The following is a 17,143-nucleotide window of genomic DNA, read 5'->3' as shown; positions in this document are numbered from 1 at the left end:
AGAGTTTGGGGAACAGCCAGCAAGACTAACAATGTTGAGAGGCATGAATGGCATTTGCTTTGTTCACTTTAGGTCACAGCTGAAGCTCAGAGCATTTCAAATTTAAGACCTTACACTAACTGTGTGGTACATGGAGAGGCAGGGAGAGGTACTAGGGATGTGTACAGAAGTTGTTTTAGGTTGCTTCCTATCAGGTACCACGTGAAGAATATACAGGAAAAGGCAAGAGAGTGAGAGTGTTTGTGACACTGCAGGCCAGAGAAACCCAGCTAGCTCACACTCCCTGGAACATGCCTAGAGTGGCCACTCCCTGTGAGCCTGATGTTTTTGGGCTTTAAGAGATTTTAGCCTCCTGGTAGCTGCTAGCTCCTTTCCCAAGGGAAAAGTTTCTTAGGAAAGCTTCTTCCAGAAACAATCTTGGCAAAACAACTAACCTTTCCCAAAATTACCTTCCCAAGTAGTGTAGTAGCTCCAGTCCCTGCCTACCAAGTGGGAGACCCAAATTCGATTCTCCCTGAAAACCAGAAAGGCAAACAACACCTGGAGAAGATCTTACAGGGAAAGGATAGTTGTTTTGCCAAGATTGTTTTGGGAAGAAGCTTTCTTAAGAAACCTTTCCCTTGGGGAAGGAGTTAGCAGCTAGCAGGAGGCTAAAATCTCTAAGGCCCAGAAATATCAGGCCCCCAGCCCGCGGGTCAGGCTTTGACCCTAGTGGCGGTGCAGAGCAGGGCTGGCTGCTCGCCACAGCAGCCGAGGTTCTGCATCTGGGACTGGGGCAAAAACAGGGGGGGCCGAGAACAGAGAGGGGTCTCTTGGGTGCTTCTCAAAGCAGTTTATTTCCCTGGAGGAAGAGATGAAAAAAACCCAAAACCTCACGCTTTCACAGTCTTATAAACACGGGAGGAACAGGGGGAGGACACAGTTTTTCAGCCAATCAGAGGTACAATGGGGAGGAGATTAAGGAGGGACTCAAAATATGACAACCAACAGGAAAGACAAACAGAATGGAAAGGGTCACATGGACCAACAGAGCTTCATGGAATAGGAGAATTCCAGGGAAAGGTTTAGGACTGACAGGGAATTCTCCAGAACAAGGGGTAGGAATTAGGGAGGATTGACATTATGTAGATGAGGTAACAGGTGGGTCTAGGGGATGAATGACAACTGGGCGAGGGAAGAGAAAACCTTGGGTAAAACCATACATGTCAGGGAAAAATAGGAACAAACCATTCACCAGGGTTTACAAAAATACGCACAAAGAAAAGCACACCACCACAGTGCTTGTTTCTCCTGTTCCTGATGTTTGTCCCTTCAGTGGAGTCATGGAGTTGTGCCTTACATTGCAACACACCTGAGCTGGCCCCAATACCACCTGTCTCTGCTCAGATGTGGCCTTTGTGCTGTACATTAAGGTAGACTTTTGATTTATAAGAGCAGTGCTGCTCCTGGGTAAGGGCTCTGCTCAGAGCCTTCTTTTTATTTCCAGTTCTACTGGTGAAGGGTTGAATTGGGGCAGGAATGTGCAATGTGCCGTCCCCACTTTGATCCAAATACTGTCTGCTTTAGATCCTGATGCCTCCAAGGTACAGCAAGTGTTTAGAGAAACATTAAATGGAAATCTGTCAACTAAGGCATGTAATGGATTTAGAGAGAAATGAAGTATAAATACAAAAACCCTATGCTTGGCATCTGATACTAATTTTTTAATTTGTGAAAGTCTGTAGTTCCTTGTACATGTATATCCTGGATAACTAATTAAATGTAGGATTTAGTTAAGAAAAAAATAAAAAATTAAGTCCAAAATCCCATATTTTGATGCTGACAGCAAAGCACACCACACTTCCATGGTAATTACAGGTGTAAGGCTCCTGAATACTGCAAATGCCTTCGATGGCAGAAGGAATTTCTCTTGCATTGAAATTTCAGGAAGTACACTTGGGAAAGCAGAGGGTTAGATGCTTTAGGTTCTCTCTTAGCTCTGCAATCTGATTTAGGCAGGTTCAATATTTTTCTAAACAAGAACTAAATTTTACAAGTGAAATTCTTTGCTGTACCAGCTCACCATCCAGGCTGAAAAAGGTCCAAGGTAATTAGAAAATTTCTTTGAACTTGGGTAGGCATAGTGTGATTCTTCAGCTAATTTTTAGAAGCTGACAGTGTCTCCCCTGCCTCCTCTCCCTCTCTGGCTTCTTTCTCCATTACCCACTCCAGCAGCAAGCACGCCGTGTACTGATTTACTTATGCAAATAACAGTGGTGCCTTTTCTTCCCAAGACTTTTTGATTTTGCCTTATACATTCCTGGGAAATAACAAAGAAAAATGAAAAATGTGGTGATGGTAGATATGATGATGATGATGATTGTATTGCTTTCTTGCAGATCATTTTTACTAGGTTCCTGAAAGCACAGAGTTAAGGGCTGAAATCTAAATTAATAGCTTTTAATTAATAGAAATTATAGATTGCAAAAGATACTTCCCTACATTTGGTACATTTGTTAATCACTGAAAATTGTTCCTTACAGTAATTTATCTCAGGGATTTTCTGATACTCTATTATTCACAGAATTCTGAGCAAAATCATTTCTAAGAAAAAAGGCTTATGTCAGTATTTGTAAAATGAGTTTATCTCCCATTATCTCCCTCTCTTTCAGCACCTCTCTCCATTTTTCCTTCTATTTGAGAAAATAGCAAGTGAAGGCACTGATAATTGTATCCTCCCCAGTTTTCAAAGTTGCAACAGTAAAATTCCATCAAACAAACTTTTTTTCCTTTAATGATTCTGACAAATGCAGAAATAACCCTGCTGTTCAGAACTAGGATTTTTTTAGCTTTATAGTGATCTTTAGGAACTGATGAGTAAACAGAACATGCCTGCTACCTGTCCTGTTCCTGCTTGATAGGGCCGTCGGGCCTGACAGCAGCAGGATTGTCTTGTTTGGTTTTTTTTAAAGGCTAATATATATCCTATAGTGTTTATGCATATTTGTGCAAGAGAATGTCTCTTCTGAGTAATCTACATATCCAGACTTGCAAAGCTGGTGGCAGCATTTGTCAGTACTGACACTACACATTGCAATGACAACACCCAGGGCAGAATAAGTCCCAGTTGGTACCTCAGAATCTCTGTTTTTATTTAGTAGGATACAAGTCTTTTTGGCATTTCTTCCTAAAAACATGATGCAGTCTCCACTGTATTTCCAGATTCCCCTGAAACAAAATGGAAAAACTCTGGTTCTTCTCTGAATATCAATGGAAGTTAAAGCTGTGATCTTGGTCCACCAAGAACTGTAGATCAGAAGTTCATATGGGTGACAGAACTCAGAAAATAATGACTGTCTACAGCCAGATTAAAAATGAAATGAGTAACATCCATGGACAAGACCTTTGGATAGTGGTTATCTAAATAGCTTCAATAAATTCTATTTGTGACAAAATTTTGTCCTTTGGGTTCACATAGAACTGGAGAATAACCTTATTTCACTGTTAAATGCAAAGAAAGCAGAACTCTGGCTTTGTTTGTTTCTAACTTAATTGATACTGTACACATACCTACTGTGTAAGATTTGATGTACTGCATATTTCTTTTGTTCATCTGTTATGTATGGCATTGGGAAAGTTGTGTAGATTTACTCTTTATGTAAATACACAAAAGGTATCCGTAGAAAAACTAAATCTCTGGTTGTTGGACATACTAATCTAGCAAGATACAGCATTCCAAAGCTCTTTTATTTCTCAAGTAAACAATCTTAATTTTATTTATTGAGACACTCAAGGAAAAAAAATGCTATATGAAAGCACAATTCTTCTGGGAATGCACCATATAATCATGTTTATTTTTTTTTTATTTTTATTTTTTTTTTTTTTTTTTTTTTTTTTTTTAATGCAATAAAAACTCAAACCTCAAAAGTCAGGATGATTTTTCTTTCAAAAGCACTTGTATCATTTCCAGGTCAAAAACAGGGCTCACAGGTTCTGACCACAGTTCTGCCACCAGTTCACTTTCTAGGCATGGGTATTCATGAATGTGCCTGTTTCCCTGTTGAGAAAAATGAGCTCAGTAACTGTCTGTTCCAAAGGTGAAATAAAATAAAGTACTTCCTCCACACGTTGAGATTCTCAAGTGAAAAAAAAAAAAAGAGAGAGAGAGAGAAAGCGAAAGATAAAAGAAATACCATTCACATAGATGGAAAAATGTTCTAAATTAAGAAAGGAAAAAATCCTTCCTTTCTGGAGAGAGAGAGAACCCAAAGAGAGGCTAAAGGTCCCTGTGACTGAATGTTACCCAGACAGTTCAAAGGATCTTCTTTCAGCATTTATAATATCAGTATAGTTGTATATAAAATGGACACATAATTGTGCCTTTTCTCCAGACAAGTGTGTTTCTTTCTTCAGACCCATGACTCCCAGTAGGTTGAGTAGAGACAAAATATGGATTTATAAATGAATACTTCTCACAACAATGGTAAATTGTTAGCAATCAAGGTTTAACTCCTTAAGTTTTTAATGAACTCTAGCTGAACATAAACCCAACAACATGTGAGCCAAACATTTTCTCTCAAATAATTCCACTTTTTCCCCTCCAGACGTTTCCGCAGACAAGATGTTCGGCACGGCAATGCAGCGCAGCAGTGCTTTGGCCAGCAGTTCATTGGTGAGCTATTCACACACCTACAAATTGCTTGTAAAGGCCTGGAACAGCCAGCACAGAGTATGCCAAGAGCATGATCTCACTGCTGTTTTTCACTGGCATGTTCCTGTAATGTTCTAAGAGCCATGGGGCTGAGCCCCTGCCATCCAGGTCTAAGGGTGACTGCCTCAGTGGCAGGTCAGGTGCATCCCAAAATGTTCATGTGGTCCTACAGCACTGACATTCAGACTAAAGGTGTGGAGAATGCATCCCAATGGCTTCCAACAGAAAAAAAAATGCAGAAAGATGAGGCAGGGATAAGAAACAATGCAGCTGCATGCTGAAATGTGTATGAAATAGTCAGGACAGTTAGAATTTATGCACAGGCATGAACAGTGACACAACACAACAAAATTGTGTACTTACAAGCAAGTTTTCTCTTAAAAAAAAAGATAGAGTACTGTGTCTAATGCTGTTATCCAAACCTTGTAGAGGGAGGATTTCAAACAAGGATATTGGGAATACCAAAAGAGAAAGAAAACAATTGCCTGGAAATCCTCTGTATTTTGCAGGATAATACACAATACATTTACAGAAGAAGAAAATAAAACATAGTCCTCTATAATGATATCTAGAGAGACACTATTTTAAATTATATATATATGTGTGTGTGTGTATGTGTATATATGTATTTCTTACCAGAAAAAGCTTCATTAAAAATGAAGTCCATTGAAGGATAATATATGTTTTGGAAAAGTATATTTCAATATTAGGTACTAATTCTTCCACAAGTTTGAAATACAACAGAGAAATCAAAATTATATAAAATAATGGGTTTGGGGTTTTTTTTAGGATATAAAGCTATTTGGGCTCAAGAATCTTTCTCACTATTATGAAATAAGATGCTTTCATGAATGAGGCAATTAGTTTTATCCAGTGTAACAACTAGTTTATCCTCCTCCAGATGTTTTGTTAGATTGAAAACCAGAATAAAATTATTATTTAATTCATTCACCTTGTTTTAATTAGCATCCTTGGGCCCAAACTGTACATTCAATTAACACACGTATAGCATGAATATGTATAATATTGGTTAGAATATTCATAGTATCATTCTGCAAACAGTTATGTGCTGTACTTACCCCTAAAAAATTTGAATTTTTATTATATTTAAACATGTATCAAATCCTCCTTTTTTACTGAGTGAAAATGAAATTTACTATTCATAAGAACCAGGCACAAGCAATTAGCAGTGTGAAAGGCTGAGATCTGTTTTTCTGCAATAGGTGAGTCACAGCACAATTTGGTCAGATGCTGTGAAAGCCTGGGATGATGGGAAAATTCATTTAGCAGGTCAAATCTTCATTAGACATTACTTTTCACTCACTGTCTGGTCGGATCTGAATTAAGCTTTACTCTTAAAAGTAAATATACCCTGAACATGGAGTGTAGCAAGTACTTGCAGTGACACATTTTGGAACATTTGTTTCCTCTCCAGGTGAAGCTCTGGAGAAGACTGAGGAGCGACTTGTTTATGGAATAGAGTACAACAGCACCCTCCTGGAGTGCACCCCTCGGACCTTACAAGCAAAAGTCATCTGGTTGGTCCAGCGAGCACACGAAACTAAGAAGGAAGAGGTAAATATAAGTCTATAAGAATAGATCTTTTTACAATAAAAGAGCCTGTTATTAGGAACATTACATCTTCACTGAATATCTGCCACCAGTTGCTGAGATGCATGTGGGTGTCAGGGAAAGTCAATATGTTCATCTGGTCTCTCGAATTAATACACCTGAGAATTTCAAGTGGTGTTTGCATTCAACATATTGAATGCAGATGTTAGACATGTAGTGAAGCTAATTTAAGGCCTCAAAACAAAGGAAAATCCATCACTTGGTATGTTGTTACAGGGATGAAATGTGTATGTATTATTTCCAGTATTAGTCTAGCTTTACTTCTATTCATTCTTGTTGCCTCATCCATTTATAACACAATTTTTGCAAATGAGTATTGGTGGATTGATTCTCTGCCTCTTTTACATGTATTTTACCATTATGAAAGTGCTTCATAAGTGCTTTTGTATTTATTCCTCAATACCTCTCTGATACACATTAATGTATCTAGCACTACAGCATAGATATATCACTATCGGGCCTGGTAAAACATCCCCATCTTTCTTATAAGCCCCCTCTCAGAACTGAAAGGTCAAAAACCTGAAACCTCCTCTCCTTTAGGCTGAGCAACCCCAGATCTCTCTTTTGTCATAGGAGAAGTGCCTCATTTCTCTCTTCATTTTTTGTGACCCTCTTCCAGTCCCACTCTAATGGGTCCATGTCTGCCTTGTACTGAGGATGCCAGAGCTGGATGAAACCCTTCAGGTGGGGGCTAACCACAGCAGAGTGGAGGGAGAGAATCACCTCCCCTGACTTGTTGGTCACACTTCTTGTTATACAGCACAGGTCTACAAGTGGACATGGCCAGCTCTCATCCAGTTCTTCATCCTTGTACCCCAAGTCCTTCTCTTCAGTGCTTCTTCATCTCTCAGTGCTTCTGCTTAAATTCATCACCTTACTGTTAAATGAAAAGCTAGGATACCATTTTCCTGGCCATTCCATTTGTGGAGTGCTGCTGGATTAGACAGCTCAGTGCTCCCTGCCTGCCAACATCTGTGAATGTCTCTTAGTCAATGGTGTAACCCTCAGGAGCTGTAGGAGGAACTTGAACAGCAGACTCAGAACTGAGGCTTTAAGATCACAATGGCCCTGCAGTTAGATGTGGAAATACTTTTATGAATGTCTCCTCAAAAAGTATACCAGTCTATAAGAGAATTCACAGGGATCCGTATCACAGGTCAGCTGGAAAATGAACTTTTGTTTTCCATCCAGTAGATTATTTGCATGTTTCTAACTTATTTCCCTCTGCAATTAAAATACAGGTTTGTCTGCTCCACTGTGTGTTCTTCCATGCTTCCCAGATTCTTTTGATTGCTCTCCATTTACAACTCAATCTCTTTTTTACTTCAAGTAAATATTTTTGTTACTACAAAACCACAGTGAATTAAAAATTTGTAGATCTCTAATCTTCCTCTCGAAATTTAATATTACAGTCATGAAAGTACAGTTCAGAAATAATTGTGGTCATTGTAATAGCAAAGACCTGTGCTATATAACTGCATTTTATGTTGTTTTTTTTTTCAGGTGAAGACTGATGATAGAATAATAAAAATGGACCTTGGCCTTTTATTCCTGAAGCTGCATCGACTGGATGCAGGGACTTATTTTTGTCAGACAGTGGAGCACAGCATTGTTCACACTGTCAGGAAAATCACTCTGGAAGTAGTCGAGGAAGAACGTGTAGATGAAATGTTCAATAAAGACTATGAGGAGGAGATCCCTCACAAAATGCCATGCCCAATGCAGAGCAGTATACCTCAGGCTTCAAAGCCATGGTACAAGGAATTTCTTCAACTGATAGGTTACAGCAACTTCCAGAGGGTGGAAGAATACTGTGAAAAGGTGTGGTGTACAGACAAGAAGAGAAAAAAGCTGAAAATGTCTCCATCCAAGTGGAAGTATGCCAGCCCTCAGGAGAAGAAGGCAAGGATCAGGCCAGAGCATTACCGGTTGCCCAGGAACATAGCTGACTCTTGATGGACAAAATCCAGTTTCTGAGCAAAATTTTATTTGGACTTAAGAGGGAGAAATCTGTCTTGGTTTGAGTAAATTTCACAGGTTTATATATGTAAAATATTGGGACTGAAAACAAAAATGCTATGGTAAGTTATATTGTACACTCATGATGACTGTTTAGAAGCATTTTAAACAAAATCTTCCCAATTGTCTGGTTCTAAGTAAGTAAATTCAATCAGAGTTTTGCATTAGGGAGGACGTGACAATCTTCAAATTCTGAGTGCTTGAATCAGTTTCCTGTGTGGATCGTGCTTGCTTGTATATTGTTGCACATGATGGCATATTTAACAAATTCAAATAGCTAAACATTCACAAGCGGATGAAAAGTATAATACATATCTTTTCTTTGATTCACAAATTTCTCATGCTTCTGAAAGCAGCACGTCTGAAGATCTTATTCCTTTTGATTGTGACCTGTCTGAGTTTATCACAGTAAGCTGTGTTAATACAGTCTACTGCCACTTTTAAAGATAATGAGGGGAAATCCTATTTGCTTCCCACCTTTTCTTTCAGAATCAGCCATTTAGGAAGCGCAGTGTGCTCCCACAGCTAAATGATATTGACTGCTAACATCATGTAAGCCACATGCATGCTGAGAACAGAGACAGAATGAAATTCATCCATTTAGCTTTAAGAAGCTAAAGAAGTTGAAATATATATAAGAAGTTGAAAAAATGGTTTAGATAGAAAACGAGTCGATCTTGTGTCTGTACATTGCCTTAGTGGTGACACGAGTTAAGGGATCGCCCTCTTGTGGCAAAAGAGAGAGAAACCCGATATTTAAATTACTTTTCTGAAGGAATATATATATAAGCAAAGAAGTGTTACCGAGATCCCCAGCTGATTTGCTCTCAGCAGACACTTTTAGTCTCCATGTGCTAAAGTCACAAATTTAGATGGCATTGTTGGAAGCAATTTTTCCTGGAAAGGCAACATTTTAAATAAGTGATGCTTTATGTTAACATGTGTTTGGGGTAAAATGCAGTCATAAAAAGTTAGGATGCAGATTAAAAACAAAACCAGCATTATGCAGCTGTGTTTCTACAGTTTCAGAATCTGGTTCTGAATAAAACTTCTTCTGATGTGTGATCTCTATTCAAAAGGGCTGCTTTGTTCCTTTTGTGAATGACATCAGGAAAGGACATCAAAAGAACTAAGTTGCTTACAGTCTAGGTCTTTCAAGAATGACATAAAGAAAAGAAACAAACAAACAAAAAAGCATACATATGTATACATACATTTCTTTAAGAAAGGCTTGCTATAATTAACCAGATCCCAAAAATGTGGAAAATCTAGCATTTCATGGTAGAGAAGTCTAATATTACAATATTAACTGGATTTTCTTTTTAAATCGAAAATTTAAAATAAGAAAGGGAAGTTAAACGCAAGTTAAGTATAAATACAAATTAAATGTAAACACGAATGAGTCACAAATTAGTTAACTTCTCAAATAAGGACTTGATGCCAATAGGGGAAATAGCCAAGCTGATCCAAATTTTTATGCCATGAAGAAAATATAGAAGGGATTCATCATCTACAAAGAGTTTCATGTTGATCTTCAGCTTCTAACCCAGGCCAAATGGGAATTAACAGCCAGGGTAACAGGGATTCGTGGTTTGCTGTGTTACCAAAGGCAGCAGTCAGTGCTAACCCAGTGTTTTCCAAGCAGGCTGTTTGTGAGAGGAGCTCACAGCTGCTGGCAGGAGCAGCGAGCTTTGCTGTGCTCCTCTGGGAGCAGAGACTGACTCGAGGTCTGGAAGGAGCACACTGTCAGCAACCAGAGTGTGAGGAAAACAGGGTTTCACCTGGTGCGGGTATAGCAGCAGCAGAATCTTCATCAGCCTGTTAAGGGAATCAGTGTATCTGAGGGTTTGCACTTCCTTTAGCTACAATATCTCTCTAAGGGATGGGACTGGACACTCTGCAGATCCTTGCATGAATTCATGCAGTTGCTAGCTTTGATCTGAAAGAGGAGTCTGGATAAACTCAGTTTCTGGGACAGTTTAATGGAACTTAGTTGCATTTAGGATCTCCTGTTTGATTACAGCTGTATGGAAAGCACCAGTACTGAGAGTTGTGGTGGTGAACACACACAGAACAAGCATCCCTGATCTAAACTTAGTCCCCTATACAAACTTCACTGACACCCTTGGTGAAAAACTTCTAAAACACTACAAAAATCCTTTTCTGATGAACTATGGAGTCCCCTTTATTTAAAGAACAATGGGAGATATTTTTTACTTTTTGATTTATTTGCAAGTACCTCATGCTAGATGTATCATTAATGAACTATTAGAAAGAAATTATAGCATCTCAGCCTCATGGAACAAATATAACTTTGTGTCTCATTCTCCGAGATTTCAGGTGGAAATCATGTTATATGGAAATCAAGATTCTTGATTTAATATGAGAGTGTATATTTTTAGCTACTCATCCCTTTAGTGTTTACATGTGGAGAATTGCATTACCTCTTTATTTGTCTTTTAAACATAAATTTTTAGCTTACACTTTGCACCTTTCATGGTTGCAACACCTGTGAGAATTCAGAACTACAAGGTCTTGTTCAAAGAGTGCTCTGACATCTATGGAAGAAGAGAAAGAGTGACAATGTATTTTGGAAGGATAGGCACAAATGTGCATTTACCACAATGTAATTTAAAATGCTTCTTTGTATATTTGGGGGCCATTGTCTGCTTCTTATCATTATGAGTTTGATGTATTTTGTATGTGCATGAAGTGGTCAAATTATAAATATAATTAAGAACCATATTTGGCTGAAATAATCTGTATTGTTTCTTATAAATTGTTTTCCCCAGACAGCATGATTATCTGCAGCTCACTAGTCACACGTTGTTAATTACAGATGTCCTTCACCGTGTATTTTATGAGCAGAGACCACAGACAAGGACAGAAAGATGTGTGTATAGAGTTGCCAAATGGGAAATGTGGCACAGGGTAATGAGTAAATATAGTTTATCTGATGCATGAATGTATTTTGAGAGTGGAACATGGTCACTTAAGCCCAGAAGATGATAACTGGTGGAAATTCACTGAGAAGGTGCAATTTGGATAAAGCTTTGGACTCTGCCCTGTTTTGTGATAAAGGAAAATCCAGAGCACTTGGATTAACACTTGTTTGCTTTGCTCTTTTCTTTTGCTGTCAGTAAGATTACTGTCACCTTGTACCAGCTACTGTGCTCTCAGATTCTCTTGGGACATCAGGGCAGGAGAGTGTTGACCTGATGTGCAACTCTTGGCTTGTATATCTCAAAACAGGCTTTTAGGATATACACTGTTCTTCTGCAGGCTGAAACAGATCTCCTTCTCTAGACAAGCAAGAAAAATTATTGCCCCGAAGGGGAATTATTCAGGTACCTGAATAGAACAAATTACAATCATTGTTGAAGAAGTGCCTGACTCAATATAATTTACATAGTTATAGAGTTTCTCTTTTTCCTTTATTTTCTCTTAAATTTTGAGGGTATGCTGGTTTTGGCTGGTGTAGAGTTAATTCTCTTCACAGTGGCTACTGAGAGGAAATGTTTTGGATTTGTGCTGAACACAGGGTTGATAATACAGAGAGGTTTGTTTGCTTGGGGTTTCGTTTTTGTTGGGGTTTTTTTGTGTGGGGGGGTTTTTTGAGTGGTTTTGTTGTTGTGGTTTGTTTTGTTTTGGTTTGGTTTGGTTGTTTTTTGTTGTTGTTGTTGTTGTTTTCTTTAATATATTTTTATTATTGCTGATCGGGGCTTACCAAGAGCAAAGGCCTTTCTTTGCTTTTCATATTGCCACACTGGTGAGGGACCTGGGGATGCGTGAGAGGCTGGGAGGAGACACGGCTGGGACGGGTGACACAAAAAAATATTCCAAACCATATGACATCATGGTAAGTTTATAAAGTGAATGGAAGAAGGAGGTTAGGGGAAAATTTGGAATAATGATGTTTGTCTTCCCAAGTCACTGTTAACTTGTGATGAGGCCCTGCTGTCCTGGAGATGGCTGAACACCTACCTGCCATGGGAAGCAGTGGATTAATTCCTTGCTTCACTTTGCTTGTGTGCATGGCTTTTGCTTTCTCTATTAAAATTTCTTTATCTCAACTCACAAGTTTTCTCTATTTTACCATTCCAGTCCTCTCCCTGATCCTGTGGGTTGGGGAGCAAGTGAGTTTCTGCACTGGCACTTGGTTTCTGGCTGGGTCTTAACCCTGACGGGGGAAAAAAATCAATTTTCTCCTAAATGTTGGTCAGTCAGTTTCCCTCTTAAAAAAAAAAATCTCCTCATTCTACCTTGGAGCACTGAGGCTGGAGTTATTTATGCAAGTTTATATCTCTGAGTCCAGAAGGCACAAATGCCTCTGAAAGCTGCACTGTCCAGATAAGAGGCACTGAAAGTGAGCTTTTCTACAGCTGTAACCAAGCAGGATGCCTGCAATTCCTATCAGCCCTGGAATCCTATTCACTTCACCAAATTACTGTTTTTAATGGAGAATTAATGTCTGGCTGACATGAGTATTTATTGTAAATGAAGCCATGATTGGCAAGTTTTCCCTTTGGGTGATATTTATTATTTATACTCGAAAGAGGGATTTTTTTATTATTAATTTAATTTTTTGAGGGAATAAGTTATCTGACTAGCACTAGAAGCAGAAAGATGGCAGAGCTAGCAATGTCAAGTAAACCTCTTGTCACTATGAGTTAATCAGCTTTCTACAGTGATGCACATTTTGAAGAACAACATTTGCCAAACATCAACCTAATCCATTACCATAATTGCATTTCACAAAAGAGCTTTGCTCCTTTGAGATATTGCTCTCCTATAATGTTGAACCAGGAAATTTTTTGTTAGGCATTTGTGCACATGTGCTCATAATTTTCTGAAATGAGAGTAGCAGGACAGTGGAACCAGCTTGGAGCATGGAAGCCTTGTCTGCCTAGTTCCTAGATTTCTTGAAGTTCTTCTGCCTATCTAGAAGGAGCACCCCTAGCAACTACCTCCTGTAGTTGCAGGAGGAGAAGCCTGGATCAATGAGTGGTTGGGTGGAATACAAGTCCTGTTTCAGGACACCTGTGGGCTAAGGAGCCTTTGTGAACTTGTTTCAGTAGATTTCCCCAATGGCAACACACAGAAAACTCCATTGAAACAAAACATCTCTTTACTTGCAGTGTCAGTTAATTCAACAGCAGAACTTCGTGCCTTTGAAAGTGGTTTTGCACACCCTTGGAAAGCTATGTTTTGAGAAGAACAGTCTAGGATTACATTTAATATGGTTGCATTTGTTAATTATAAATATAAACTCTCAGAATATCTCCAGTCAATTTGAGTTTCAGCATGTACAACATACGTGCAGATAGCTTATGATGATTTTTTCTCACTCTGAAGAATCACATTGGCCAAGTCCACTCAACTTGGACTTCAAGCATGTCTGTGAGGGCACATAATGATGTCAATAAACATCATCATCATAAACCACAACAGCTGTAATTCATTGTCTTCTCTCCTTCCCAATAATAAGAGATGAAATTTGCAGACCAGTGGGCATGATTAATGTATCATGAGTATTTTCTGCATTTTAATTTGCTAGGTGTATTAAAAAATGCTATTAATCAGAACTTGAAGAATGCACTGTGGACCTTATCATAATCAAGGTAATGGAAATATTCCACCTGTAGCTTTGACTCAAGCATACAGATCATTAGTATTTAATTTACTGCATTTTCTTCTGCTTAAATGTTTTACTTGTTACAATATTACTCTTCAATCATTAAAAAAAAATTAACATTTGATAGTGCTTTTTACATTTGAAATTGGCTTAGCTTCACAATAGCCACCAGAGGGGTGAAAATACATTTTTGCATCCCTTCATCTCTTATTTACAGGAGCAGAAAAGGCCTGTGGCCAAAGCTCCCCATGTCACAGTGCAGTGTCGTGCTGCAGCAATGAAGGGTAGTGCCAGGTGAGTGGGCAAGCTAAATCACCAGGGGGACCCCAGCTCGTGCTTCAAAAGCAGGGAGTGAGGGAATCTTTGTACTAATCAATATTTTTTTTACATGGGCAGCTTTGGTTTCTGGTACTATAACACAGCCTCCACAGCCATTCCTGTTATAGAGTGGAAACTTCAGGAAGAGGGTCAGAATGAAAAATCAGAGGTTAGTAAGTTTGTCAAGGAATATAAATTCTTTTTACAGTGATGCCCATTCATGGTCTTGTCAGAAGGAGACCAGAGTGCAGCCCATATTAGTATTCAAAGCACAAGAACAGCAGTTGTTCAGGCTCCTTTGATTTTTTTTCTTTTGATGGAGGGGAGAAGGGAGAAGGTATTAGATTTTGACTGTATGTTTGGGGGGGTTATATTTTAATTTTTTTTTTCCATTCTAATTGTTGATGAAAAAAATACAGATTTTTAAATTGCAATCTATCCTTTTAAGATATGTTTATTACAATGAGAGGATTTCTCAGATTAACTCCACAATGATGTTTTCAGGTAATTAGAAAAAATATTTCAAGCTGATTTTTGTCTCAAAATAAATGCTCCAAATTCTAGAGCCATCAATATATATGAAAATATGCTAACTACTTCTTACCAATTTTGCCACAAAGAACTACTAAACAAAGTCCCCAGGGAGGGTGACACTGACAGCGTTCAACAAGAAAATATATTATTGCAGACCAGTTTTGTTCAGAGAGACTTTTTGATTTTTTTTAAATACTGTCATCTCTCATTGGTCATATTTCATTAGAGACTAATTTTAAGAAACCATTATTATTTAGATTTGCTTAGAATCTGGGGAATCAAGTTTTAACACACTTTTGCACCACATTTCTGTAAAAAAGAGATATTAATGAACCTGAAATATAACTTTCAAATAGTATCTGCCTTTCTATGTTCTGCCTTTTAATCATCTTGGAAAAGATCAGAGATGGGATTTTTTTTTTTATCATCTGAAAAATATAGTATTCTTTTTTTAATGTGCACTGACCTTTTTTAGTGTGTACATGAAAAAAATATAATTTGACCTCCAATAAATAAAATTATGGTTACCTCAGCCTAGAACATTATCCTGTCCTGTGCTCTGGCTTTTTGACTGTTTTCCACATTTCTGTGGCACTGTTTTCTAAATTTCATTAGATGTTGCACTTGTCACAGGGAATTGTGAGCTGGCAGATGAATATTTGACAGTGAGTTATTTATATTGGTGTGGGGTTAGTGTCTGTAATGGTAAGAATTGCTCACCCACAGAAGCTTTTATAAAAGACCTTGAGTTGTGATTTTTTATCATAATTCCTGTGCCTGGATGGATCATGAAATGTGGAGACACTTTTAATTGAAAAGAGAATATGCTCCAGAAAATCAGAAGCATATTTTTGTTACTTAATGAAAAAAAAGATAAAAAAGGTTTTCCATCCCATGTGTCCTTTTCAAAGTACCTAAAGTGCACAAATTAGGAAACCACAGGGGAAAAGGAGTTGCAAGAGTGACCTTTCTGGGTTCTCCTGACTTTGTTCTCTCTTTGGTGGTGAATGTAGGGTCAGTATGAACTGCACAGCATTTCTCAACATGACTCTTCAACAGGTGCCAGTGGAGATAAAGCTGCCAAGAGGATTGCCACATCCACAGTTCATGCCAGGGAGGACATTCCCAGAGACAAGATTCCTGCCACTGGTTGTTTTCAGTGTGTTCCTGTGTGGCTCTGGCCTGACCCAGCCATTAGCACATGGATTGAGAGATCTTGTGGGGGGCATTGCAAATGCCCTATGGCAGGAGCAAAGGGTGCTGTGGGAGCACTGCTATCTGTGGAACCCTTTCTCATTCACAGTTCACTGCATTTGATACTGTGCAATGCAGGGGAAGGAGGCAGGAAAAAAATATTTTTAGTGACTTCTGTAGTTTGAATTTTCCCTCTTGGAAAGCTGGTTCACAGAATTAAAATTAAGTGAATGGCATCTTTGGTCAGCAGATGCCACATGCTCCACAGAGCTTTCAGCTGCAAAGCAACTGCAGAGCGGGCCATCAACACTGCAATTACACAGAGGCCACAGGAAAAGAGAATATATGAATCTATTAGCTTGGTGGGAGCTAAATATGAACATGAGCTACACTTTCAAAGGGTGCAGAATAATCATGTTATTCTCCGTTCTATTCAGGCTATAGAGGAAGTAGGTTTGCTTCCCTTTCACTAGACATAAGGCTATAACAGACTTAAAAGGAAGGAGAGATGAAAAAGAGACTGATCTCTTTCTTGTCTCATATTCAGTCCATCCATAAGAATTGGTGGATTTAAGCCACATTAAAACCATGTATCAAATGAAGCAATTAGTCTATTTTTTGTCGCCCTAAACAAAAGCCATGATATGGGAAATCTCTTTTTACCTGAAACTGAACCTTCCTGTTATCAACATAACAAAGGCTGCTCCCTCACACAAGGTCTAGGCAGGCAAAGAGACCAAGGGCTGAATAATTAAGGGCATAGTCAAGGCAGTGATTTATGCAGCACAGATGGTGTCTTTCTTTAATGAGTACAAGATTCTTACCTGAAATAAGTAAAACCAACCTGCTGAATTTGAAATAAGTAGCTACTTTGAAATAGAATTAAAGAAGTTTCTTCTTAGTTTCTTTGGAGACAAACTTATTTTGTATCTTTCAGCAAGAGCTAGTTATTGTGAGATACTGAAACATTAATGACTCATAAAAACCCCACAGGGTGCTTTGCTAAAGCCAGATTTGCACCCCCAGAGAGGGAGGATGTGAGTTTTGGGGTGTGTAATGGCAAGACTCAGGTCTGCATAAGACAGATGGGGCGAACATTCACTACCAGAGATGACAAGCTG

The 17,143-nt window shown here is 38.6% G+C and overlaps 1 protein-coding gene across 1 annotated transcript in view; it reads left to right on the top strand.

Moving 5' to 3' along the window:
• The window catches only part of SEMA3E (semaphorin 3E), a 132,878-nt gene extending 119,671 nt beyond the window's left edge, over positions 1–13,207 (top strand). The window contains exons 15-17 of the mRNA XM_063396990.1: positions 4,584–4,651; positions 6,126–6,265; positions 7,826–13,207. Coding sequence (XP_063253060.1) covers positions 4,584–4,651; positions 6,126–6,265; positions 7,826–8,278 — 661 coding nt within the window. The 3' untranslated portion in view covers positions 8,279–13,207. The remainder of the gene's footprint in view (positions 1–4,583; positions 4,652–6,125; positions 6,266–7,825) is intronic.
• Positions 13,208–17,143: the final 3,936 nt, after the last annotated feature.

This window comes from Prinia subflava, chromosome 4 (assembly GCF_021018805.1).
Source record: "Prinia subflava isolate CZ2003 ecotype Zambia chromosome 4, Cam_Psub_1.2, whole genome shotgun sequence".
NCBI lineage: Eukaryota > Metazoa > Chordata > Aves > Passeriformes > Cisticolidae > Prinia > Prinia subflava.
This window is presented reverse-complemented; position numbering and strand designations above follow the sequence as displayed.